Source organism: Macrotis lagotis, chromosome X (genome assembly GCF_037893015.1).
Source record: "Macrotis lagotis isolate mMagLag1 chromosome X, bilby.v1.9.chrom.fasta, whole genome shotgun sequence".
NCBI lineage: Eukaryota > Metazoa > Chordata > Mammalia > Peramelemorphia > Peramelidae > Macrotis > Macrotis lagotis.
In genome coordinates, this window is record NC_133666.1 from 387177389 (window position 1) to 387204620 (window position 27232).

The 27232-nt window shown below is 33.5% G+C and overlaps 1 protein-coding gene and 1 long non-coding RNA gene across 9 annotated transcripts in view; one reads left to right on the forward strand and one right to left on the reverse strand.

The window, feature by feature from the left end:
* The window catches only part of LOC141503258 (uncharacterized), a 171691-nt gene that overhangs the window by 127036 nt on the left and 17423 nt on the right, over positions 1 to 27232 (forward strand). The gene's annotated exons all lie outside the window — the stretch shown is intronic.
* Positions 1 to 27232, reverse strand: part of RALYL (RALY RNA binding protein like) — an 888236-nt gene that overhangs the window by 85748 nt on the left and 775256 nt on the right. For all 7 annotated transcript variants that reach the window (XM_074208457.1, XM_074208459.1, XM_074208458.1 and 4 more), the window contains one exon: positions 6443 to 6490. In XM_074208457.1, coding sequence (XP_074064558.1) covers positions 6443 to 6490 — 48 coding nt within the window. The remainder of the gene's footprint in view (positions 1 to 6442; positions 6491 to 27232) is intronic.

The following is a 27232-nucleotide window of genomic DNA, read 5'->3' on the forward strand; positions in this document are numbered from 1 at the left end:
TAGTATCTGTCCCTCTTCCTGACTTGCACACACAAACCTATCAAACAATGAAATCTTTCAGAATCCATGATTCTTAACAAGCATGCCTAAAAATTAATAATGGTAACCAGAGAGAAACAAGGTACCAGAGAGATTTCAATAACTTAGAACCTAATAGCTATCTAAATACATACATACATGCATTTAGTGGAATGTTAGACTTTCTGTTACAACTATTCAAATTCATGTATTCAGAGATAGTGAAATTGAAAATAAGTTGTAATTAACTAGAGAATGATAATAACATAAAGTCTTTTAGTGCTGAATCATAAGAGGACTTTCAAATGAAACCTAAAAACTACATGCTTCTTGGTAGCGATGCAAGATTGATTCAGAGATGTCTTTAAAATGACTGCTTTAAATATCACCAAGAGGACAAACTCCTAGACAATGAGTGGAGAGTGATTAATAATGACCCATATAATCTTCTGGTTAATTAAAATAAAAAAGGAAACAAATTCCATCTGGTCAGCTTTAGACATGGAGGCTAGAAAAGGGGTAATATTTAATCAATAAATGTGAGCAGAGTAGTCATTACAAAAATAGCATCAATGAAAAGTAATTTGGCAATGAGATAAAGATTCCCTTTCCTTTTCATATGCCACCTCTCTTTTTTGTTTGGTTTTCTTGGCAATTGATATTTACAGGGTAATTACTGAGAATATTTGCTACAGACAGATGCTTATGTTCCCTTAAGAAAAATCTAGATGACTAGAAACATACAAATAACAGCATAGTAAATCTGTCATTTTTGGCACTGATAAATCAAGTACTCCTTTATTTATTTATTCAGTTATCAAGCATTTATTAAGTCCCTCCTACACTTGATGGACACTGTGTCAGGTAATGAGAAAATGTAAAAAATAAATACAACTTCATAGAGTTTAGAATCCAGCAGAAGATGTACATCTTTACACAGAATTAGTAGAAACTGAGATTATTTGGTCCATCTCATTTTACATATGAGATAACTGAAAAGTTCAAATGACATGTCCAATAACAAAATTAGAAAATTATACAATAGGAAATAGGAAGAAGTTAGTAACTAGAATATAGGTTTTTGATTCCTAGTGTATATTTATAGAGACATGCAGTTATAAATTTTCTGAGAAGTGGGAGATAATCTAATGCATAATGAGGACAAAGTTGTGAAACATAAATATTCCTGTTCTTCAAAGATCTATTATTTTGTTGGTACTCTGCTATGCCAATATCACAAGCTACCTATGACTTAGTTATTCAACTTTGAAAGTTATGCTTGCTGAAAAATTCATCACTCCAAATTCAACCTGCTACAAAGCCTCTCCAAAATTAGCCAGATCTCTGAATGATAGACATACATTCCGCTACTCAGTCCATCCTCAAAAGTCTGTCACCTTGGTAGAACGTGCTAAAGTTTGAATTCTGCTGGCATAATTTGAAAACTCAGGGTCACCTCCATGCTTCACAATTACTTGGTTAAAAATAATAGCTATAGAATATGAGGCAATGTATATTCATTGAATAATATGATATTCATAGTCACAAGTTTAGTGCTCTCCACATTAAGGAATCAATAAAAGCTGTAACAGAAACATTTAAAAATCTAATTATCATCAATATGCAGTTATAGAATATTAGAAATAAGGTCTAAAGATTATCTTTTATAACTGCAGTACATATAATAGATTCTTAAAAATTCAGTTTTGTCTTTTTTAGTACTCCTAGGAGATCTACTAAATTCTAAAGAACTATAAGCAATAGCTTGAGGAAATCTTTCAGAAAAGGAAGTTTCTTTAAAAACTAAGTTAATATTTGGATACAAAAATCAACTCTCTCCTGTATAAGTTATAGATGTTATAGTAATAGGCATTAGTCAAGTGTATTTCCATAGAAATTCCACTCAGCATCAACTGTGAATGGAATATACATTTAATGATGTTTGTGATTAGTTTGCTCAGTTATTATGAACATAATATTAGTAAGGCTATGTTTATAGGTCTAATTCTGATATGAACTAGCTAGCTTTCCTTTGTTATAGGTCACAGACAACACACTATTCTTGCCTATTCATCTTACAAATGAATGAAATCAGCCACCATGTCTAGCAAGACTGGTGTACATCAGTCCCTACCATTAAAAATGATACCATAATGGATAGATACCTAATTCTGGGTGCCACATGGTAGGAGAGACAGAGTATAAGTTAAAGCTTTTAGAGAAGGTCAACCAGGAATATATTTAGGTCATTTAGATCACTCCAGAGGAAAACTCTAAAGAGCAATTGAGAATGTTTACTATGAAGAACAGAAGACTTGAGAAAGTATATGAGGGTAAACTTTGAGTGTTTGAAGTATAGTCTTATGAAAAAGGGATTAAAATGATTCTGTTTGACCCAGCAGAGTGTAAATGAGAAGTTATGAAGAGGTTCATTTTGATTTTGTTCTGCTCTTCTATTTTCACTACATACTCTTTCCTTTGATTATTTTATCAGCTCCTGTAGATTCAATTGAGCATCTGGGTGATGCAGTGGATAGAACACCAGATCTGAAGTCAGGAAAATTCATTCCAGTAGTTCAAATATGACCTTAGACACTTACTAGCTGGGTCACCCTGGGCAAGTCACATAGCCCTTTTTACATCATTTCCTCATCTGTGGCAAACCATTCTAGTATTTTTGCCGAAAACTCCAAATAGGGTCATGAAGAATTGGAAACAATTCTATGAATAAAAACAAATTACATATTTAGCTATTTTGTAGATGGTTCTCAGATTTATATAACCAGATAGAGATATCCTAGTCTCTATTGACTTTTAGACCCATATCACAAATGTCCCATTGGATGTTTTGACCTGGATATGTGTAGACATCTCAATCTCAACATAGTCAAAATAAAACATAGAATCAGTCTCCTATATATCTGTCCCTAATGTGAACTTCCCTATTACTATCAAGGATATCTTTGTTGTCACTCAGGTTCAAAATCTTGGTTTTATTCTGGAATTCTTTCACTCACTCTACATCAGAAATCATCTACCAAATTCTGTCATTTCTATATTTGTCACATCTCTTGTACACATCATTTTCTCCATTCATACAGCCACCACCCTAGTACCTCATCACCTCTTTTGTGGACTACTAAAATAGCCTGTGTCATGTATCTCCACATGTCAATATATCCTCCACAGATTGATGAAAGTAATTTTCTTAAAACACTGGTCAATTAGCCACAAAATATTTATTAAGCATTTACTATAGTCAAGTATATTATGTAGTTAGATTTTTAGATGATCTTATTTTCTTTTAAGTAATTTTTAGACCTAAGAAACCATATTTTCAAGGGACATGGAAAAAAAGAATACATGAAGTTACAGAAGATATCTCCACTAATGAATATCACCAATTATCTATGACTACATAGATAAGTATTTGGGGGATGATTGAGGTCAAATGACTTATTGAGGGTCACTCAGATTATAAGTATTAAAACCAGAATTTAAATTCTCTCTCTCTTCCCAGTATTCTATCCACTATGTCACACTCCTCTTCTAAAAATGAAACAAAGAGCTATAGCATCAATAATGGAGGGAATAAGGAAATGAGGTTATGAAGGAAGAACTTTGTACTTTTTCTTAAATCAGGACCCTCTTATTAGGGACTAAATTTAGCATAGAAATATGATAAATTTTCAATGACTGATATTTATGGAAAACTGTTTTTAGGGAATAAATTTCTATTTATACATCAACCTGAAGATGACAGAGAGGTGAAATTATAAAATGTTACTCAGGTGAAAGACCATTATAGTAAATTCCTTTGAGTTTCTTGAAATGAGCAACAAGAATAATCTCATTCTTAAAAGAACAAAATTCATAGAAGGATTTCCAGAATTATTGCAATATTGTATAAGCTAGAACAATGGATTTAAAGCCAAGAAATCTTGTTTTGGTATCCTACTATTAAAAAAGAGAATCTTGGGAAAGGGCAGATGTTTGAAAGGAAGATATTTCATAATGGGCAGTTCTCCACAATAATTTATTCTTCCATAGATCTTTGGGGAAGTATTGGGTATTCTCTTGATGGTTGTCTTATTTGGCATAGTGGCAAGATCTGGTCCTCTGTTTTGATGGAACATAGAATGATTACTAAGTAAGTGAAATTGAAAGGTACAAGAGAGATATGCTGAGTATGTGTGAGAAAATAGAATATGGAGTAGGAATAGAAAACCAGGCAGCATATGCAAGGAAAGACATATGATAGAGGACTTTTGAAAGGATTATATATATATTTAAGGTGGGAGGAGAGTGGGATCTCAAGTTATGCAAAGGTAGGTGACCTCGGTCTGTGCTACTGGTCAGATCTATATCCCATTTTGATATTGTCATTTTAGGAGTTGGGATGACCAAACACAGAAAGATGTAAATCTTACTGGAATAGCTCTGTGACTAGTAGTTCCCACAAGGGATAAGAGATTGCTCAGGGAGAATCCAAATAAGCAGGAGGCATAATTTTAAATGTGTGTGTGTGTGTGTGTGTGTGTGTGTGTGTGTGTGTGTGTGTGTGTATTAGGGAATAGAAAATGAGAGAAAAAGACAGCAATAGAGACCAAGACATAGACAAAGACAGATGAGAAAAATAGAGGCACAGAGAGAACAGAAAGAGAAAGAGACAGAAAGAGAAAGGAAATTCTCTTAATTCCTTGTTTCTCAGTTTCATTTATAAAAATGAAAAGTTGGTTAAGAGTCTTCTGGATGAAAAAAGGAAACATTTTTCTTGTGTGTGTGTATATATATTATATAATTTTCTGCTTGTTCTCTTTTAATATAGCCACATTTAGAATTCACAAGATCGACAATGTAAACTATATTTTTCTATATAATATATATGCATATTTTCCCTATAAAAATAATATACATACCTCCATATGTATATTCCATGTCTGACTTATACAGTATTTTGACATGGTTATGTAAAGGTAAGCTTCTTGAAAGTGAGAACTATTTCATTCTTTGTCTTTGTTGAACTAGAATCTAGCATTGAACTTTGAGTCCAAAAGGCAGCTATTACTATATTTTCCAATGTATAAGACACTCCTTAATTCTGAAATTTGAAAAAAATGTATTATATAAAATTATTGAACTCAATTTTTATTCATCATAAAATTCAAGGACCCTCTACTCATAGTTTTCAGGCATCTTTTGGGCAAGACTGGTATATGGATACATGCTTAATCTGTTCCATTTCACGAACCTGAAGCACCAGTTGTGTCCTCCTTTGAAACCAGTCACTTCTTTTTCATCAGTATTTCTTCTTACCTCCTGCTGAATCATCTTTGTGGACATAGGAATTCCAATGGCCTTTTCTCTTCAATCCATCTCTTCATTTCCCTCTCTACATCAGGGCATTTGGCTGACTTGCCCCTCATGAACTTCTTCTGCTATGGTATTTTCAGTAGGGTTTCTTTTTCCCATAGCCAGTCTTGGATGGTTTTCTCAGTTGGAGAAGGACCAGACTTATATTCAGCAGCATGATTTCCATTCACTTTTTTTTGCAAGGAAATGTGGTTAAGTGGTTTGCCCAAGGCCACAGAGCTAGGTAATTATTAAGTGTCTGAGACCGGATTTGAACTCAGGTACTCCTGACTCTGGGGCTAATGCTCTAGCCACCTAGCTGTGCCCCCACCTCACTTTTGCAAACTGTATCACTTTGAACTTGAATTCAGCACTGTAGGAAAATCTTTTATGAGCCATTTCTGGGCAGGATGTGGCATAACATTAACCTAATATACCAGTAACAAGTGTGAAACAATGAGTGCAAAGACAAGTGCAAAAAGGCGAGAAATGCCAGTAAAAAACTCTATAACCACTGTATAAGACATTACCCAGGTTTTAGACTCCAAATTTTTCAAAAAAGGGTACATCTTATTCATGGGGAAATATTTCCTGCTATTTCAGGATCTTAAGTATTTTGGAATTATTCTTTATTCTTTAAATTCTCAAGAACAAATCACAATCAGGAAAAATGTTTTAATATAAAAATGTCTTTTAAAAATAGTCCTTAATTTATAACATGAGACAATACAATAAGCTTAAGCATCTCCAAAAATCTTCAGTCTGAAGATGCTATAGAAAATGTCTGAATATGTCAGGATTATTTTTGTCTTTTTTTTTTTGGTATATCTATTATTTGGCACAGTGTCGAGTGCAAAGGAACCATTTGATAAATGCTAATTGACTTGAAAAATGCAGGATTAATAACTGTATTCTCTGGTAGACTTTTCTTGACAAAGTGAAAAGGAGTCCTTTTTGTTTAATTTTTAAAATAGTCATCTTTTAAAAATAGATCAAGAAACAACTATAAGAAACATTTAAACACAAAAACATTCAAAATAAAGGGTTGGCGGGGGAGTAAATTCCAACTCACCGATTGTAGAAATCATCTCTGTAGTAATCATAATCAAAGACATAACCACTGCAAAAGAAACACAAAAACAATCAGCTGGCATTTGGTAAATTTACATTCATGACTTTATGGCATTACAGTATTGTTGACTTTCTTATTTCAGACAAAATGGTTTTCATAAGTAATACGCATATGTCCTACAAAGGTGTACAAAAACCACTGCCAATTTTTTTTACAAATATAAACTAATAATTTCCATTGACAGAAATTAATAATGAATAACAAAATGAATAAGTTATGATGTAATTGGGAGATGAGGTGTGTTGGCTGAACCTGTTATTGCATCAGTGTAGAAAATTCTACTGAAAAAATTCTTTCCTTCAAAACTAGATCATTCATTAATATGAACTTGGTGGCAATGAATGGTTAAATGACTTGTCCAAGGGCCATAATATCAGTACATATCAGAGGTGGGACAAGAATTCTGGTTTTCCTGAATCCAAGGCTAGATCTGATGCTATGATACGATATATTTATATATATTATGTTAAGTAATTTATATATATGCATATGGTTGTATAATAGATAATTTTCTTTCCCTTTCCCCTACTCAAAGAGAATAAAAGATGTTATAATTTTCATTATTTTTCTTTCCATATGATCAGTTAGTCAAGAATAAAGAAGATGAAAGAAAAAATTTAGTGGGCCACTGACAATGTGCTTGATAAACAGAAATGTGCCTGCTTCAGAAATTCAGGACTTTTACATTTAGTAAAGAACAGGGTTCACACTATAAAAGGGAAAAATTTAGAAAGTTTTGTCTGAGGTCTATGAATAAAAATGTGGTCTTCTATATATTTTTTTCAAGGGGCTTCATATAGTCATAGGAAAGATAAATTTGAACAACCAGAAAATCAAGACAGATGGATGCAAATATAAAACAAAGAAACCCACAGACTTTTAACCAACCAAGAAAATAAAATATAAATAGTTTAGGTAAAGATAAAAGTCCACAAATTTTACTTTTGTAAAGGAATATTTCACTGGCAGGAAATGATTTTATTTTTACCAAGTCCACTTACTTTAACCAATTTTGGTTTTGACTTTGTCACTTTTTTTAATAGCAAAATTAAAGCTGAACTCTGTGACTTTTCTTTAATTTTCAACTAAAATCCTACCTTTTACAGGATGTACTATTCAGATTCTCTTAATTCCATTCCCTTTCCTCTGCTAATTATCTATTGGTCATCATTTATAGTTTCCTTAATATTAATATGCCTCATTATATGGTACAGTGGATAGAGCTCTAGTCTTGGAATTAGGAGGATGGGAGTTTAAATCCAACCTCTGACACTAACTCTGTGACCTTAGGCAAGATACTTAACTCTGACTGCCCTGCACCCAGGGCCATCTCCAGTTGTCCTGAATCATATCTAGTCACTGGACCTCGATGGCTCAGGAGGAGAAAGTGAGACTGGTCACTTAGCACAGCATCCTCACTCAAATCCAAATCATGTGTTTGCATTGACATCACCTCCCTGATGTCATGGTCTTCTTCAAAAATGAAGGAGAGAACAATTGGCTGAGGGTAGGGTATGTTTTTTCAATTTTTGTATACTCAGTTTTTAATACCTGGCACATAGTAGGCACTTAATATTTATTGATTGGTTAATTCATTAAAGTAGAGTCATAATACCAAGAGCTTAACTTCTAATTATTTCTTGGTGTTACAGGGATAAAATACAGACTTTTGAAACATGTACATATAGCTTGATACACAGTATTATACTTATTTACATGACAGTATATCAGAAACCATGGTTCTGACTTCATTTTGGAAATAGTTTTTAAATTTCCCCCCCTTATTTTCTTGGAGCTTAATCACTGAAAATCCTTATAGGAATTCTCCTAGGCAGACATATTAAATTAATTTAACACTAAGGGCATAACCATTGCTCCCTCTATGATTGCACCATGAAGTGTACTAACTGATGAAATGATCCAATTTTGTCTAATACATATAGTTATTTGAGGCAAGTGATTTTTATACATTTATTCAGGTAATTACTTTAGTTTATTTTGATAAAATATTCTAAACAGACAATGAAATTTTAATTTTCAAAAGAAATTGTCAATATATTAATTAATTGGAGGAAAATATGCTAACAAAACAGGGAATAATATGAAGTCTAAAGCTTTTTTATCCTTATTGTTAGGTCTATCTGTTCTCCATTTTCTTTTAATTCATTATTCTTGTTCTAGATTAATTTACCTTAATCTCATCTATTGACCTGGTCTGTCCTTTTGGTGCTATTTTTTCCCTTTTTGTCTTCAAAGGTCTTTTTTGCCTTTTTTGCTCTTACTCTAGTAATTCTAAACACTGGGTAATCAACCATCTGCCTTCTACTGTTGTGTTTTGTCCTTTCAATTATATCTGTTTCTTTGTGACTCCATTTAGGAATTTTCTTGGCAAAGATACTGGAGGGATTTGCCATTTCCTTCTCCAGTTCATTATACTGAGAAGATAATTGAGACAAATAGGGCTAAGTGACTTGCCCAGGGTCACACAGCTAGTAAGTGTGCAAGGCTGGATTTGAACTCACTTCCTGACTCCCAAGCTCAGGATTCTGTCCATTGCTCCACTTACCTTCCTTTGTATATTATTTGTCTTTAACTTATTTATAGTTTACTTTCATGTTATCTCCCCCACTAGAATGTGATCTTTTTGATAGTATGGATCATATCTTTGCCTTTCTTCATGTTTGGAATAGAAACAGAACCAGAATTGGATTAAAAAAACCTTCTACAACTTCATGTTATCATCATATCCCTACCTTTTTCATGCTAAACTTCTAACAACAGAAATCTATACTTATTGCCTTCATGGTCTCACTACCAGTGCATTCTTCAAACTCTTTCAATCTGGTTTTTCCACTCTGCTGAACAATTCACCAAGGTAACAATTGAATTTATAACAACAACAACAACAACAACAACAACTGAAATCAAAAGTCTCTTTTTTGGGTCCTCTTCTCCTTGACTTCTCTGTAGCACTTTATATAATGTTGACCATCCTCTCCTTGATAATTTCCTTCCATAGTTTCCCTAACATTGTATAGTCATTCTCTTACTTATCTTGGTTGTCCTTGCTGGTTTTTCTTCCTCTTTCCACATTTTAAATGTGGGTGTTAGCCAAGGTTCTGTTGTCATCCCTCCTCTTCTCTGCTTTAGAAATATGATCCATTCCATGTTTTTAATTATTGTTTACTCATGTAATTTCCAATTCTATAAATCCTGCTATGAACTTTTTGATGAGCTTCAATTCTGAACTTTCAAATTGCTTATTGAACACTCCAATTGAGATATCTCACAATTAATTCAAACTCAACATGGATAAAAATGAATTTGTCTTTCCTTCTTCCTTCCCTCTCTCTCCCTCCCTCCCTCACTCCTTTTCTTCCCCTCTTCCTTTCTCCCTCTTTACCTTCTTTCTTTCCTCCCTCCCTTCCTTTATTTCTGTCCTATTGCTGCTATCTTTATTTTTTTTATTATGTCTTGCATTACAATTATTCAAGAACTGATCTTATCTTAACAATTGTTCCTTTGGGGGTAGCAACTATGTTTTGTTTCATCATTTTATGTGCTTCATAAAATGTACTGTACATAATAGGCACTTGACCCATTTGCTGAATGAATAGACTGATAGAAATGATAGAAATTCTTTTATTTTGCAGTGAATTTTTTTTTACTGAGGATGGAGAGAAGACAAAAATGTATTATTCAGGGGCGGCTAGGTGGTGCAGTGGATTGGCCCTGAAGTCAGGTGTACCTGAGTTCAAATTTGGCCTCAGATACTTAATAATTACCTAGCTGTGTGGCCTTGAGCAAGCCACTTAACCCCTTTGTCTTGCAAAAACTAAAAAAAAAGTATTATTCAGATTTATCATCTACAATCATTACTGTACATTAATTAAACATATTCTTTAAGACTATATAGCTAGAATATTAGATCTACATCTGTGTGTGTGACTGATAAGCTTCATTGGAATGAGTATGGGGCTCACAGGAAAGATGTATTCATGTCCCATGTTTTTCTGATATATAGCTCAATATGTTGTTTTACTAATTTCCAGATAAATTCACATCATGAATGAGGAACATAAAAAGTCCCATAGACATGGTTGTAACTTAATTATTATGACAAACATATATCTTAATCATGTACAATATTTGATTATTTTAAAGATTAAGGCTTTCATTAGGACTTTTGGAGCAGCAGTCAACACAGGTAAATAACATGAAAATTTGGAACTAATTCTAGGAGAGGAATAAAGAGACAGGAGTGACAGAAACTCAAATCTGAGGCTAGGGGAGACCAAAACACAGCCAGTATAATGTGCATGATGTTTTCCAGTGACCTGGTGTCCCTCCTTGTTCCTTTTTGACTCTTAACAGATAAGTTCTCAAAAAACGTTCTCTCTTCCACTCCTTTGCCCATCGTTTCTTAAACTACTGCAAGCAAGCATAGCCAATAAATCAATCAGGTTCATATTTCCATAATAATAGACATTTTGTAATACCCTAAGATGTATAAAACACTACATGTATTATTTCAATTGATCCTCTCAAAACTTTCTGAGGTAAATCTATGATTAACCACATTTTATAGTTGAAGAACATGAAGAAAGATTCAAACACAGGTCTTCCTAACTTTTAGTCCATTACTCTATTCATTCTGCTATGTAAGGAAGTCTAATCTCATTATGAAAGCATCACTCATTTCTATGGTTCTGTTTTTAAATTTCTCTACCTATCTCTCCATGTCATCTTCTTTCCTATAGAGAACTGCCCTTGCAGAGGTCTGAATCAAGGTTAATTTGACTTTAACAAGATATTGTATAACACATTCCTGCTTAAAGTCATTTAAATTTTTTTTTAAAATACCATTTGAAGGGGGCAGCTAGGTGGTACAATGGATAGAGCACTGCCCCTGGAGTCAGGAGAACCTGAGTTCAAATCTGACCTCAGACACTTCATAATTACCTAGCTGTGTGACTTTGGACAAATCACTTAACCCCATTGCCTTGCAAAAAAAAGTAGCCTTTTAAAATACCAATTAAAGAAAATGACAAAACTTAGAATTTGTTTCATGCATAGAAATAGTAAATTCAGGGATTGGCTAAAGCTGTTTGCAGATAAGCATCAGACCCAGAATCTCATACTTTAATAGTCACTAGGCTTAAAAGTTTTTAGCCTCTTCTGGAAGAAAACTAATTTCATTAATTGTCATTTGCCCCTTCTAGAAAAGTGATTTAACAGTTATAGGCTAAACATTTTTTTTTTACTTTTTGCATTTTAATTTTCAACTATTTTTTTTCTAATTTTCATTTTACTTTCAATTTAGCCTCACAACTGACCAAATCCTCACAACAAAACCTAATGGGAAGTCAGAAGTGCCAAGAGGTTTCAGGCTCTTATTTTCAGGGCTCTTATTTTGCTTTATTACTTTTCACTGAAGATTAAATTTGAAGAGGTCAAAGCAAGTATTCTAGAACTTAATGTAAATACTTTCATTTGTAGAAGAGGCCATATCTCATTGGATTTTATGATATAAGAGATCAATTTTATCTAATTCTTTTTACATTCCTAAAATCAGTTCCATATGAATAGAGTAATTTTCCTTTTGATGTTCCTGGTGAGCTTCATTAAAATAGAAATTTTAGGATACATATAGATTTCCTAGAAGAAATATAAATAACAATTTAATAATACTTTTACTGACAGACATTCTTCTAGCAAGCCCCACTGCCAGAACTTTCTCTAGGAATATAAGGAAATAAAGCATGTCCTTTTCTCTTAGGTACAGATCCTCTCCAAGATCCAATAGTTTGTTTGGGGATGAAATGTATGAATGGGATATCATGTAGACTTTCTAGACTTTCTACTTTAGCTACAAGTCCTGACAAGGGAAAGAGATGAAATCTTGTCATTCATTAATCATTTCAGAGTTGATTTCTCAGTGGTCAAAAATGACAAGAAATGCATTAGATAGAGCTCACCAAAGGATTTTGTTAATGGATCCCGAACTCATCTCTGTGGCAAAGCTGTATAAGCTGTATATGTATATGTATATATATATATATATATATATATATATATATACATATATATATATATATATGAATATATAAAATGTGATAAAAAGAATCCATCCATTTCCACTAAATCAATCCATACAAGTAACTTGTTAAGTAATTTTAAAGACTATAGATATTAAGGGGAAAACTGTTTACTAAAAATTCAATGATAGCCGAAGAGACTAAGGTTGGAATCATAGATTTCATCTAAGTCATAAAACTGTAGATAGAAATTATCTTGGTGTTCACCTTGTACAATCCCTTTATATTTCCATTAAAAATTTTTTTTATTTATTTAAGGCAATGGGGTTAAGTGACTTGCCCAAGGTCACTAAGTAATTATTATGTGTCTGAGTCTGGATTTGAACTCAGGTTCTCCTGACTCCAGGACTGGTGCTCTATTCTCTGTGCCACCTAGCTGCCCCTTCCCTTTATATTTTTAAATGAAACTGAAGCCCAGAGAGATAAGTGATTTGCCTAAAGGGTTATAGAGACAGGAAATAACAGAATTGAGATTTGAACTTAGGTGTCATGACTTGAAGTTACTTTCCCTTCACTGTAATATTGGATTTATGGGAAGTTCTCAGATACAATTATGTTTAAAGAGAATTATTTTGCTTTTCTGTGTGACACAAAGCTGATCTAAAACCCTTTTCATCTTTGTATTTCTTTAAAAGAATAATGGAACAACTTAAAATGATATATACCAGGATACTTCTGAGTGATAGTCATTAAAATTAAAGAAAAAAATAGTTCTCATTATAATTTTTGGTTGCCAATTAGAGTTTTCTACTCTAGCAATTAAGAGTTTTCTACTTTACCAATTAGAATTTTATTTATTTTGGGAATTATATAATCAGATCAAAGAATCCATATATATATGTAATACAAATGTATATGTTCATATGTATAGTATATATGTATGTATATACACATACTAACACACATATACACACATAAGCACACATGATCTATATTTCTTTCCCACTCAGATCTGGCTGTTACCATTTACAGGGCATTTAAGCACAATACAAGCAAGAAAGATACTCTATAAATATTTGCTGATTAGATTTGCTCCCAGAATCCCCATGGAGTAACTTTCCTTGATGTACTCTGTGTCCTTAGTCTAGCAAAGCCTGGAAATTCAAGCACATGGAGAGATTAGAGTTAAAAGCATGGCTATTGCTAAACTCTTAACCTCTGGTTTCCTTCAGTAACCTATCAAGCTGTTCCACAAAGGCTGCAGGCAATCTCTTGTATTATTATTATAGATGACAGGTAGAAAAGTTGAACTTTATGTGCCCTTCTATTTTACAACTGAAACACCTCTTTGTAGACTGAGTACTCCCAGTTCTCCCTATTACCTCTCTTTGTAATTCTCTGTTCTTCCCATGACCTTCTTTCTGCTAAAATTCTACAATTTAATGTAATAAGAAAGACACATTCTTTCTCCATTACTCAACTTGTATCAGTTTGTAGAATTTAAACCTCTGAAAACAGCAATTGTTTCATTTTAGTTTTGTATCCTCAGTGCTTTGTATATAATAATTGCTAAATTAATATATGTTGAATTGAATCTGGGGGCACATCCCTTAATTTCCTCCATTTTCAACCTGACAATTCAAGACCCAGTATCTGATATCTTGTCAGATTCCATTATTTTACAAATGTAGCTTCTCAAGGATTTTATCTGTTTTCTTGGAAGCCCATTATAATTTATAGAATAGTTTACCAGGAGTAGCACTACTCATAATCCAAAGACACAGATGCCAAGGTTTGTGTAGGGTTAACATAATCCATCCCACCATCACCTGATGTTAGTAGATGCCCCCTATTTGGAATAAGAGAGTTTTCCATCACCTATTTAAGGATTATATACTATAGCAATAGAATCACTAAGGAAGAAAGGAAGCATCATGGAGGAAAGAAGTGGAGCAACAGAGAAAAATGAAAAAGAACTGTATCAGCAGAAAACTAAATTTGCTGGGGTAGCAAGAATGAATAATTACTGATAGCCTTCATAATCCATATTTATTTCAAGACAATGGGAAGAAGTCCCCCAGTATCTTTGGAGAACCCATATGATAGAATAGTGTGGAAAAAAATCACACAGGATAGAAAACCATGAATCATATTCTTTAGCACAGTTCCTAAATACAGGTTCATAGATTTAAGAGTAGAAGGGATCATAGAACACATCTAGTTCAACAATCTAATTTTAGATGTATGGAAAGTGATTCTTTTTAAAAATTTTATTTAAGGCAATGGGGTCAAGTGACTTGTCCAAGGTCACACAGCTAGGCAATTGTTAAATGTCTGAGGTTGACTGAACTCAGGTACTCCTGACTCCAGGACCAGTGCTCTATCCACTGCACCACTTAGTTGCTCCTGGAAAGTGGTTCTTAAATAGGTTAAGTGACTTGGGCAAGGTCATAAGGAAACTGAATGGCAGAGCTAGGATTTGACTCCCAATAAAATATACTCTCCAGTGTACCACAATGCTTCTTGATATTTTCTCAGTGGTAACAGAAAAAAGTCTACTGTCTTCTATCTGTCATTCAATACCTTGTATGATATGACCCTTATCTAACTTTCCAGGTTCAATTCAAACCATTCCCCTTAGCTAAAATGAAACTCGTTTCCTGAAAATGCTACATACATCTTGAATGTCTCGCCGTATCCTGACTTCCAATCAGTGCACCACTGGCATTCCTTATTCTTCTCTGACTACACCAGTTCATAGAGATTTTACCTTCCATGGAATGTTTGACAAGAGAAATATAGCCTTAATTTAGCACTTCATATGAGATAAATTTTTTATATTTGTTTTCATGTTCTATATTCAAACCCATTCCCTGTATACTCCTGAGGACAAGTCACATTGTGTTGGTTTTGAATGACTTTATGAACTGGATTGATAGATCTATTGAGTGACAGGGTCAGAAACCAGATTGCAATGAATAGAGCAGATAGTGAGAGGAGAGGAAGGGAAGGTAATGAGTTTAGACAGCCTTGCCTAAGAGTGAGAAAGGAATGAGAGATATGGAATAAAAGGCTGATTGGAATGGTGGGGGGTGTCTTGAGAAGTGAAAATGTTTCTAACAGATATTGTCCCTCTGGTGTGGGATAACAATTAGGTAAAAGCACAGTTGACTTAAGGATAGGAACTGAACTTGTGATGTCAACTTATGGGAAAATTTCATATGAGAAAGGAATATAAGATAGCAAACATTTATTCTGCACCTACTAGGTGACTGGTACTATGTTAAACCCACTTTACATATATTATCTTAATTGTTCTTCATGAGAATCTTATGATAGGTGCTATAATTTTTGCAATCATACAGATAAGGAATTTGAGGCAGATAAAGGTTAAATAACTTCCATAAGGTCACTCAGCTGGAAGTATCAGAGGCTGGATTTGAACTCAGATTTCCCTGACTCCAGGTCCAGTTCTCCATCCATTGTGCCAGCTAACTGCCATTACAAATGCAGATTACCACCTTTTCTGCAACTTTTAGTCTTGAGTACAAGTTCAGTGACTTGCCTAGTGTTATACAGACATTTTAGAAATACAGCTTGAACCCGGGTTTTCCAGGTTTGGAAGTCAGCTCTTCATGTTCTTGCCCATGCTCTTTCTTGATTGCATGTTTTCTATCTCTTTACAAATAGAAGGTGAGAAGGAATAGAAGAGGTGGGTGGTGGGGATAATCCAGGTCTGGGTGTTTGGCAAGGTATGAAGTGGTAAAGAAAGAAAAATAAAGGCAGAGCAGGATTGATTGCCTGGGAAGTTACTGGGGGGGATAGGTTGAGGATACACAATTTAAAGAGAGTTTGTATGACAGGAGATTATGATTGGCTAAAAACTTCAGAGTTCTTGATTAGGAAAGTAGAATACTTGGGAGTGACAGATAAGTGTGCAATCCCTCTATGATGAGGTAGAGAGAAAGTCAGTCATGGGATCTACATAGATTAGAGAACTGGGAAGGTTATTAATTTCTTACATTGCTGGCAACTATAACCCCTCTAAGCTTTAGTAGATGATATTCATAAGTGACTAAGGCGGAAAGAAAAAAAAATCATTCCCCAATCATGGACGTACTGGTCATGATGACATTCTAATTAAGCCAGGCTGGTTTTCAGAAGATAAACATATATTGTAGCTTGCCAGCAATATAGTCAAAACATTTTTACTTTAACAAAAGCTGTCAGAGATTATACCCCACTGAAATAGTCTTCAAGTTCTCAGCTTTAGCATGAGAGAAAGGATTTAGAGAAAAGAACTGGAGAAAGTCTTCAGAGTGGCAAGATTTTAAGACTTTATCTCTATTCACAGGTCCACTTTTTGCTCCTTCTTTCATATCTATTCTATCCTCTGTTTTTATATGAGAGACTGAAGGTGGCTATGACCCTGTGCACTTTTTCAAAAGGTCAGAGGAATAAAAAATAAAAGTCTTAGAAGTCTAATAGATGAAGTTCATGCTAACTTGATTTGCTAACCATATAGTGTGGAACTAAATTTCAAGTGATCTGCCTGGCCCAGTGATGCAGACTCATACATCTTTCAACTTTGTTGCATTTGGAAGTGAACCTGATCGCAAACAATATGCAAAAAAGGCTTTAAGTTTTAACCTACTTTTACTTGCAAGGAAGGAATAAAGTACTGTGCACTGTGAAGCACTTTATAAATATCATATTATTTGATCTTTGCAATAGTTCTCAGAGGCAGGTGCTATTATGATGCTCATTTTACATTTGAGGAAAGTAATCTTCCCAAGACCACAGAGCAGTACATGTCTGAGGCCAGACTGACTTCAGGTGTTTCTGACTCAAGAATCAGCATTCTATTCATTGGTTCACTTGTCACCCTAGAGACTAATGTGGTATAGGGGACAATATGATCCTCAGTTATTGTAGGTGGGCAATGTGTGTGTACTTGCTATATCTTCATAGTAGATAGTCCTATCTAAAAATCTAATTGATATAAATTGTTTAAATGGAACTGATGTATTAGTCACTGGCAGGTAACAGTGGAGGAAAAACAGGGCTTAAAAAAGGGGCTTAAGTTGGTAGCAATAAAGAATTCTTTGTTATATCCCAAACCCTGGGGCTGAGAAACTGGCCTTACTTGAAAAAATTAGTCTAAGAATTTTAAAGAACATATAGAGGTACCTCTACATATGTTTATATATATGTATATGTATATACATATATATAAACACATACATGCACATCTTTCTTTATGGATATATAAGACACACACGCAAATTTACCTCTCTATTTGGATATATTTATATGCATGTGTATACATACATACCTGCATACATAGTTAAGTAGAAGATATCTCAAGAGGTAGGTAGGTAGTGCAGTGGATAGAGCACTAGCCCTGGAGTCATGGGAATCAATGAGATCACCAAAAAAGTGATTATAGAAGTAGTAGAGTAGAAGGGTCTAGAAAAGAACCTTGGAGAGTACCCACAATTAGAAACTTAATATAGAGGAGGAGTCATCAGTGGAGCCTGAGAAGTGACCAAACAGGTAGAAAAATTGTAAAGAGTAATGACATGAAAATCTAAAGAGGAGAGTGTATCAAGAACAATATGAGATATTTCACTAAACATTTTGCTGAAAAATCTAGTTAAATTATGCACATTATTTCCCCCATCTATTTTACTCTTTTCGAATGATTTATTGTGATATACATCTGCCTTCTAGTATTTAGCCTTATCTAACTTTAAAAGTCTCTAGAAATATGGAATCATAATAGCATTGTTTTTGCCTTAAAATGTTTTTCTAACTTCACTGATACTATTAGATAATGCATTCCTGCATCTTTCTGAATTCTTCTTTATGTATTTATATCTGTCAGATACTAGTTGGGTCCTTGCATTGCTTGTCAGTTAGCTAATCTATAAAGATTAATTTCCAAGTCTTTTCCTTACAAGTCAAACTTATTCCATTAATCATTTCTGTCTCTTTTCCTCTGGATTAATCTAGTTTCTTCAGTCTTTTTTCTTTTTTCCTCTCATTTCTCTGTCTCTAGCTTTAAATGTCTACTGTACACAAGATATTGAACTAGGTAATACTGTTGTTTAGGAATTAATCTGAAACTTTTGACACACACATAACAATCTTAGAAGCTTTTCCATTAGAATGAATTCCTTGAGAGTAAGTATTGTTTTAGTTTTTGAATTTTTCTCCAAGTCCCTAACACAGAGCCTTGTATACAAAGGGCACTTAGTAAATGCTGGATGCTAATTGGCTGACTGATTAATTGGGGAAATATGTGATTTTTCTTTGCATTAGCTCACTTTAAAAGTCATTCCTTCCATTATCATAGTCTACTAGTCTAGTTATAACTGACATATAATATAGTATACTATTTCTTTTTTATGGTATCCATTTTTTTCTTCATTTTGGGGGTATTATGCAAGCTAACTTGATGTTAGAACCAAGTAAAAACATAGCACATTTGCTCATATGAATTCCAAAGGCATGGACCATAATTTCAAGTCAGATGTGGAAGATGATATATCATCCTATTCTTGTCAGTCAAGCATTTCTACAACTTCTATCTCTGTACATCTCTTAGGAAGATAGTGATGCTATGAAAACATCATCTAAAAGTTCCAAGAAAACACAGTTACAAGGGAATTCTGAGGGATTATGTTTATGTCACATAAGGATCATATTCCATTCTTCACTATTTATACACTAGAAAAATCCATTTTTAACTTGAGTACCTATATTATACATGTATCCTGTATCTGTTTAAATGAATTCCAATATGATAAAAGCAATTCAAAAGACTTTAATAATGCAGTTCAAACATTATTTAATATTCTTCATCAATGAACATAAGGAAAAGATGATGAAACATAAAAGAAATATTATCTAAAACTATTCCTTCACAGAGAAAATTTTTCAGCATAATCGCTCAGAAAATTTGCAGTCCTGAATAATACAAATATTTTCTAAATATTTTCTAAAAATAAAAAAAATCATTTCTTGATATCATTAAGAAATGTTTATTAATTCATGCTGAAATAAGGATCACACAGGGTAAATCAAATCAGTGCAGGGAATAGTTACTAAGTATTTACTATGCACACATTTTTGAGGAACTGGGAATAAAGCTCCAACAACAACAATCATGACAACAACAATGGCCAGGACAGCTACAAACAATAATAGTATAACCTGTAAGGTTTGCAAAGCTCTGAATAATACAGTAGAAAGGGAACTAAAAGCAGGAACTTGGGACCCAACTATAAATCTTTTTCCTACTTAATATCTATACGATCATGGTCTAGTTAATTCATATTTGTGAATCTCAGTTCCCTCATTTGTAAAGGAAAAAACTGAACTAATTGGACAAGATGATTTCTGGAGTCTTTTTAGGTCTATGATCCTGTAATTATCTCATTTCATCCTAACATCCTTATTAAATAGTAATTATTATTATCCCCATTTTACAGGTGGGTAAACTGAGACTGGGAGAGCATAAATGAACTGCCAAGGTCATTGGTAACTAAGTTACATAGTCTGAGATAGTATTGCAATTCAAGTCCTCCTGACTCCAAGTTCAACACTTTCTCTATGTCAACCTGCCTTATAAAATAAAACATATTCTATTGGGGGACAATATGGCTAAAATATTAGATGTATTTTACTATATGGTGTAATCTCAGATTGTAAGTCCTCAATTTTGATTTGATAACCTTATTTTGGAGGTACATGAATAAAACTGAAAATTCGGTCTTGATTGGCTGGGGTCAGAAGGGAGAATATGAACCTTTACTTGGGACCTTAGTTTGTACTTCTGATTGAAAACCAGCAGCATTTCCTTGGAGACAAGACAGTGCCACAATGGCAAAAATAAAAGAAAAAAATCTCTGCTTAGTGACCGTTTCCTTGCTAACCTATTTTGGTAACTCTCATTTTATTACTTTTTAATACCTCAAATGATTCTAAGCACCTCTCTTAATAATGGATTAATTCAAATTACATAAGTATTACAACTAGAAAAAACTCACAGAACATTAAACAAATCATTATTTCCATGACAGCTAATTTGTCTACTATATAGTTTTCTATTTTAAAATTGGAAATTTATTTAATGCCCCTAGTCTGTTTCTGTGTAAGATCAATGTAGGATAGTATTATAAATCGATTGAAGCACTAGAGTCAAAAAATCCTATGACTATTTTACTTAAACATGCTTTTTTGACTTTTCTTGCAATAAACAGATAATTGCCCAAGTTTATATAAAGATGTGATCTAACACATCCCATTTTAACTTTAATGTTAACTAGGTGAAAGCATACTGTAATCAAAAGGGTTAGATGAAGTGATGAAAAATGTCTTTCTGGAAAGCTATCACAAGAACTGTTGTGCAAGAATCAAGTATCAACCTCAGATAGAATGAAGAAATTTTTTTCTGATCCTAGGGTGATCTAAAAATTATTATTTTATTTATTTTTTGCAAGGCAATGGGGTTAAGTGGCTTACCCAAGGTCACACAGCTAGGTAATTATTAAGCATCTGAGGTTGGATTTGAACTCAGGTACTCCCAACTCCAGGGCCGGTGCTCTATCCACTGTGCCACCTAGCTGCCACATCATCTAAAAATTATTAAGGTAGTTAAACAGAGGCAATCAGTAGGTTGGAGTAATTGTAGCATTCCTAGGAACCCCATAACAATGAACTATGTAGGGGAGAGGGAGGAGAAATTTGGCAAGGTCTCTGATCAGATCACTACTCTCTCACCATCTCTGACTCCAGAAAGAGGAAGAGACCTGTGTGGAACTTCTCAAGCATGCTTTGAATGGAAGAACAGAACATGAATTATCCCTTTATGGTGTGTGCTTTTTTAGAAGGTAACTTCTTAGGTTAAGGCATGCAAGGAAACAGGTAATGAAATGGAACTAAGACCCTTCTTTTCCCAGTATGCTGTATGAACTTTTCTGTGTGACATAGATTTTTAACTTGGTGGTGGTGGTGAACATGTTTTGTATCAGCTCTTCTCATTGTACTACCTTAGTAAATTTACTTTTCTAAAAAACAACTTATGGCTAACTTGTTAAAGTGATTCCAAAATATTAAGCTCAGAGGGGAAGTCTGCCACTGGGGCTCAAGTTGATAGCATTCTAGAAAGTCACCCAACTCCTCAAGAGTACCCTTAGAATCCCAAGGGGAAAATTTTGACTTGCTTAGGGGAATATGACTCCTCAGGATAAATGGGAATTTCAATGAGTATCTTCAGAACTTATATTTCTACAGATAAATAAAGATGAATTATGTGCCATCTACATATCATAAGTATAGTTACACATGATTAAAGGTGGGAGAAAGGTACACGATCATATTTATGTCATACAAATGTTTCAATGCTATATAAGGGGTTTCAAAAAATTGGTGACTAAAGGTGAGGGGATGAATGAATCCAAGTTGTAGGTTCCTGGAGATGAAAGTGATATCAAAAATAATGTAACCCAACCATTATCTTATTAAGAATGCCTTCTATAACATTGACAGCACATATTCAACTAACCCCTGTTGAAGTATCCAATGAAGGAGAATACTTCATTGATGGAGTTTGTTACTATCATTGTGGCTGGAAAATTAGAAAATTCTAATTTCATTCAAACTCTCAACTTCATGCCTTTCTACAAGTAGCCCACTATTAGAATGAACCCCCTTTTCACTTCATTCACAGAATACCAAACTTCTTACAAAATACAATTTGTGTGGTACTTTCTACTTGAAGTCTCTATTGATCCCCACCTCCACATCCAATTACTAGCACTCTCTTCCTCTGGGAGCTACTTTGTATTACTTTGAATATATTTTCATAGTTGCCAGTAAACACTATGCTCTTGGAGATAAGGGATGGTTTCATGTTTGTATTCTGAAAAGATCAAGATTCATCCTTCATATTTTCTTATTGATCCTTTTTACAAGTAATCGCTTTTGCCCTGTAAGTGGTTTTTTTTTTGTCCTGTAACCAGTATAGTCAGAGTTCAGAGTTCAACTGGCCTGTAATGAGTTAAATTTAAAAATCCAGATACCTTAACTCAAGGAATTTGATTGACTTTGAGGAATGTGTGAGAAAACAAGGGAATTTGGACCCGATACCTTTATTTCCACCAACTTATCTATTGTACCAAAATCTTGGCCACTATCTCAGACTTGCACTGAGACACTGAGCACTTTCTTCGACTCATGAGAAAAGTGGAGGAGGCTCAGTGATAGACTTTATCACCAAACTTTCAACCAATCATCTTGTTCCTTTCACTTCAGCTCTCTAACCAATCGTGTCTTTAATTCCATGATATCCTCTATGCTGCTCTATTCTTTGCTCTGTCTCCCCAAAACTTTATAAGACTAACTGTCCTCTAGCTTAGTCTTTGACATTAATGTAAGCAAGCCTCTGCTAATAAATATTATCTTTTGTAGAGATCTATCAAAGTTTACCCTTTTAGAATTCAATCACAAGTTCCAAATTATAATCATGAATAGTGTCTTCCTTGCATATTGGAAGCACTTAGTGAATGTTTAGTTGAATTTAACTGAAATCAGTTTTCTGTCAAACTATTCTCATGATCTCATCTATCCACTTAGTGACTACCTTTTTGTTAAATAAGAAAAAAACACACACAGAAATTTAAGTATTCTACTTTAGTCATTTAGTAAAATCTTTCCGCTACTGTAGTATTCTTTTTTCCCCTTTTTTTAGTTTTTGCAAGGCAGTGGGGTTAAGTGACTTGCCTAAGGTCACACAGCTAGGTAATTTTTATGTGTCTCAGACTGAATTTGAACTTAGGTCTTCTTGACTCCTTGTACTCTATCCACTGTGCCACCTAGCTGCCCCCTGAAGTATTCTTAGGAAAATAAAAGACTTTTAAGTTAATGATGCTGCTGTTTATTCCTTAATTGAAATTTGAATTGTCCTTTTGTAACATCTTTCCCAATCAACTGTTCTCCAGATCTGAAGACAGAAGCAGCTATTTGCTGCTACCTCTATGACTTTGAAGAAGGTCCTTCACATTTAAGGACTTAATTTTCACATCTGTAAAATAAGGGAGATGAGCAAGATGACTTCTAATGCCCCTTCCAGCTCCAGGTCTATGCCTCTATGAATTCTGAATTTGTCTTAGTTCATATCTTGGTAGAATAATCTGGTTAAATGTTTATAATTATGTATGCTTTTCTCAAAATTAAGAAAGAAGATTAACACATTTCAACAGCAGAAAATTATATATGATAGAGGGTAAATTCCCAGGCATGGTAATTTCACTTTTCAAGAAGGAACATACAAGTATTTACTTGAGACAAAGACTTCATACATTGCATTCCAACCTCCCTGGGGAAATAACAGGAATGTTTTTAAAAAGTCAAATATTTGGAACCCTGTTTTTTTCATCACAGTAAAAATAACAAGTTATTTTTCTTTTAATTTCTACTTTAGTTTCCAAGGTAAGTAAATTAGAAATTTTTTCTAATGGTTAATACTATTTTTGTGAAGTGAGTAGTATATTGTGAAGTGAGGGTTTAAAAACTCTTGTCAGCAGTTTTTATAATGCAAATATGGGTGCCACAGTGCTAAAGCCAATAAATAACATTTTTATATTAATAATCATTTTCCTGAATAATAGGATCATTAATCAGAAATACAAAATGAGTGAAATGAATTTAAAGGTCTCAAGTCTCTTTAGGGTAGAGGGAGTCTTAGATTTTTCCTTTAAGAAAAGGTTTTGGTCTCATTTTCATTTATGTGTCTTAACCTGAGTTTTCAAGTGACTAAAACAGCAATAAGATCTATTCTACATTTCACAGTAATATATAAAGAATTTATTGAATAATGTAAGAGCAAACAATATTTTAGACCATCTGATAAAGGTCTCATAAAGTATTCCATCATGTTAGGACTCAACTAAAAATTTGGTTTTAGATAATTGTAGCTTATCTTTCTCAAATATTGTTAGTGGTTTTCTCACAACCACCCTGATGAGGTAGGTGGTACAAATATTAATCCTCTGATTTTTACAGATGAGGTAATTGAGGCTTAAAGAACTTTGCTTGGATTTATAATTTAGTTGAAATGATTCTGACTCAGAACTATGAAATTCTGAATTTGGCCAAAAAGCTTGAAGATAGTAAAAAAGATGTTGTTGCCAAGAAGATACTCCTTAGCTCTTAATGTTAACATATAATAATGTTGTCTGGATGTTTTCTTATTTGAAACAAAAGCTTTTATTCTGTTCTCCAGGATTTGATAACTTACTTTTCACTTTGATACACTGAAGTAACTTGGAATTAAAATACACTCAAAGCACCAAAACTACCCTGTATTGCTCTATTCCCCTCCTATCCAATATCTGCCCACTCCTGTCCACCTTCACCCTTCCAAATCCTCTCACACCTATATCTGCCAGAGAGATTCTGACATTTGAGTCGTGGCACTCTAAGAGGATCTCTTATTCTTTAGTTTGACTGTGGTCTTATCTGTAATTATTCTCATAAAAGCTAAATCACAGTCTCCTCATGTAAATCACAGTTCTAATAACAGCATTTATCTCTATTTATGAGAATTATACAAAAGTTAATCTAATTTAAAATAGCCTTGAAAATAAATACAATTATATTTTTAGTGCACAAAAATCATTAACTAACCTTCTCTCCCCTAAGGAGGAATAAATATAAAGGATATAAGAATGTTTTGTATTTATTCAGCATATTTTGATTCTTACAATGACAATGATATAATTTACAAAGTTAATTTGAAAATACATTGAAGCTAAGATAGGATTTCAATATGAATTAATATGACAATACGTTGTAGTTTAGTCTTTAAGGATAAAAATTTCCAATTCAATCATTTTCATTCATTCCATAAATAGATTGTGCATCAATGGCATTAAATTGAATATTTTCATTTTGGTTTGACATTGGGAGTGGAATCTATTATGGCAAGAAGTTTCTCATCCCCATTCAAATTCCCTGACCTACTAAACTGCTTCTAAAGGAAAAGGAACAATGGCACTAGGTTATCTATGTACATCTCTAATGCTTTTAGTTTCTTGTGTATATGTTATTTTTAGATAGATTGTGTACTTCTTAAATTGAACTTTATTAAATTTTGGTTCTTAGATATAAGAGGAAAATATTTGCAAATATCAATGGTTCCCCATAGGGCAGAAGGTTCTTTTCATTTATCCACTCATTCAACAAACTTTTATTAAATATCTACATTTAATATATGTGCAAAGGTTGCCTCATGCAACTTGATTCTACTTAAAATGGGAAATGGGGGGAAAGGGTGGGTGCAAATACAGCACTGGACTAAAAAATCACTAATATGTTCCAGACTTGTTATACAGCAGCATCAATTTAAAAACCAGATGTGGGAGCATTTACACATATTCTTTGATATCTTAAAGTGCTTATTAAACAAAACTTTGGGCCTTATTTTAACTTTTAGATTGCTTATGATTTATAATGTGTTTTGCAACCAATCATGCCAATTCTCTATGCAAATTGTCACATTTGCCTTAATGTGGCACTTTATTATATAGCTGTAAAACAGACAGTGGTGAAAGCCCTTGTAGTGCTGCTTTGATAAACCATTAGAAATGAAACCCGGCACTGCTGCTTCACTTACAGAGTGAACCTAAATAAATCTATGTAATGGTTTTGTGTCTTTACTTCCCTCTATGTTAAGCTATATTTCTGTCTAATGTAATCTGCAATTACTTACTTTTCCCAGGGGAGGATATTCAAGTGAAGAAATGAAAACAATTTCCCGTCTCAACCAGAACCTTCATCTCCCAAGGCATCCCTTAATTGTACAGATTGTGAAAGGCACTTTCTCTTTGACTCTATAGCATTTTCTCAGTCAAGAGTAATAAGTTCCCACATTAAAACAATGCATTCAGAATCTCCTGTATTCAAGATACTACTGTCATAATATACACACATAATTGATTACCCAATTTATTGGCGATATTGTACATATCATCATCATGCAGTTTAAGTGATTTTGACAAGTTCAGAAGGGTATCATTGACAGGTACAGAAATAAATGATGGGTTTAAGCTTTCAAATGTTTCTCTGCATTTCACTGAGTGGCAGGTTGATAAATTAAAATTACAGTTGTAGTAACAGGCCTGAAAAAAATAACCACTTTAGATTTTAAAAAATAGTGTTCCAGAAACTTTGTGTAATCGCTAGAGAAGTTGCCTGAAGAACACAGAAGGAGAAAAAATGAACAACTGAATTTCCTAAAGGAATCATTAATTTTAAGGCAGCAATGTCTCTGCTTGGAAAAACAAAAGTAAATTTTTAGAGGGAGAAATTGGCTTAGTAACCTTTCTTCCTTTTTCTATGAGTTATACAAAAAGTTGATATGTTTTCACATTTCCCCTTTGGGCTTGGCCAATATGGTAATGATTCTTTGCTGTCAGACATACACATTCAAGGCTTCAGGTTATCTTTTGACTGGAATATCTCCTTAGCCCTTGATAATATTGAACTTTCAGATTATAGTTTCTAGGAAATACTTCTCTCATACCCATCAACTTATCATGTAAGAAATTTCCAAGTTATTTAATCATTAATTCTTAAGAAAATTTGTCATTGATTATGACTTTTCTATTTGTCAGTTTCTATTCAT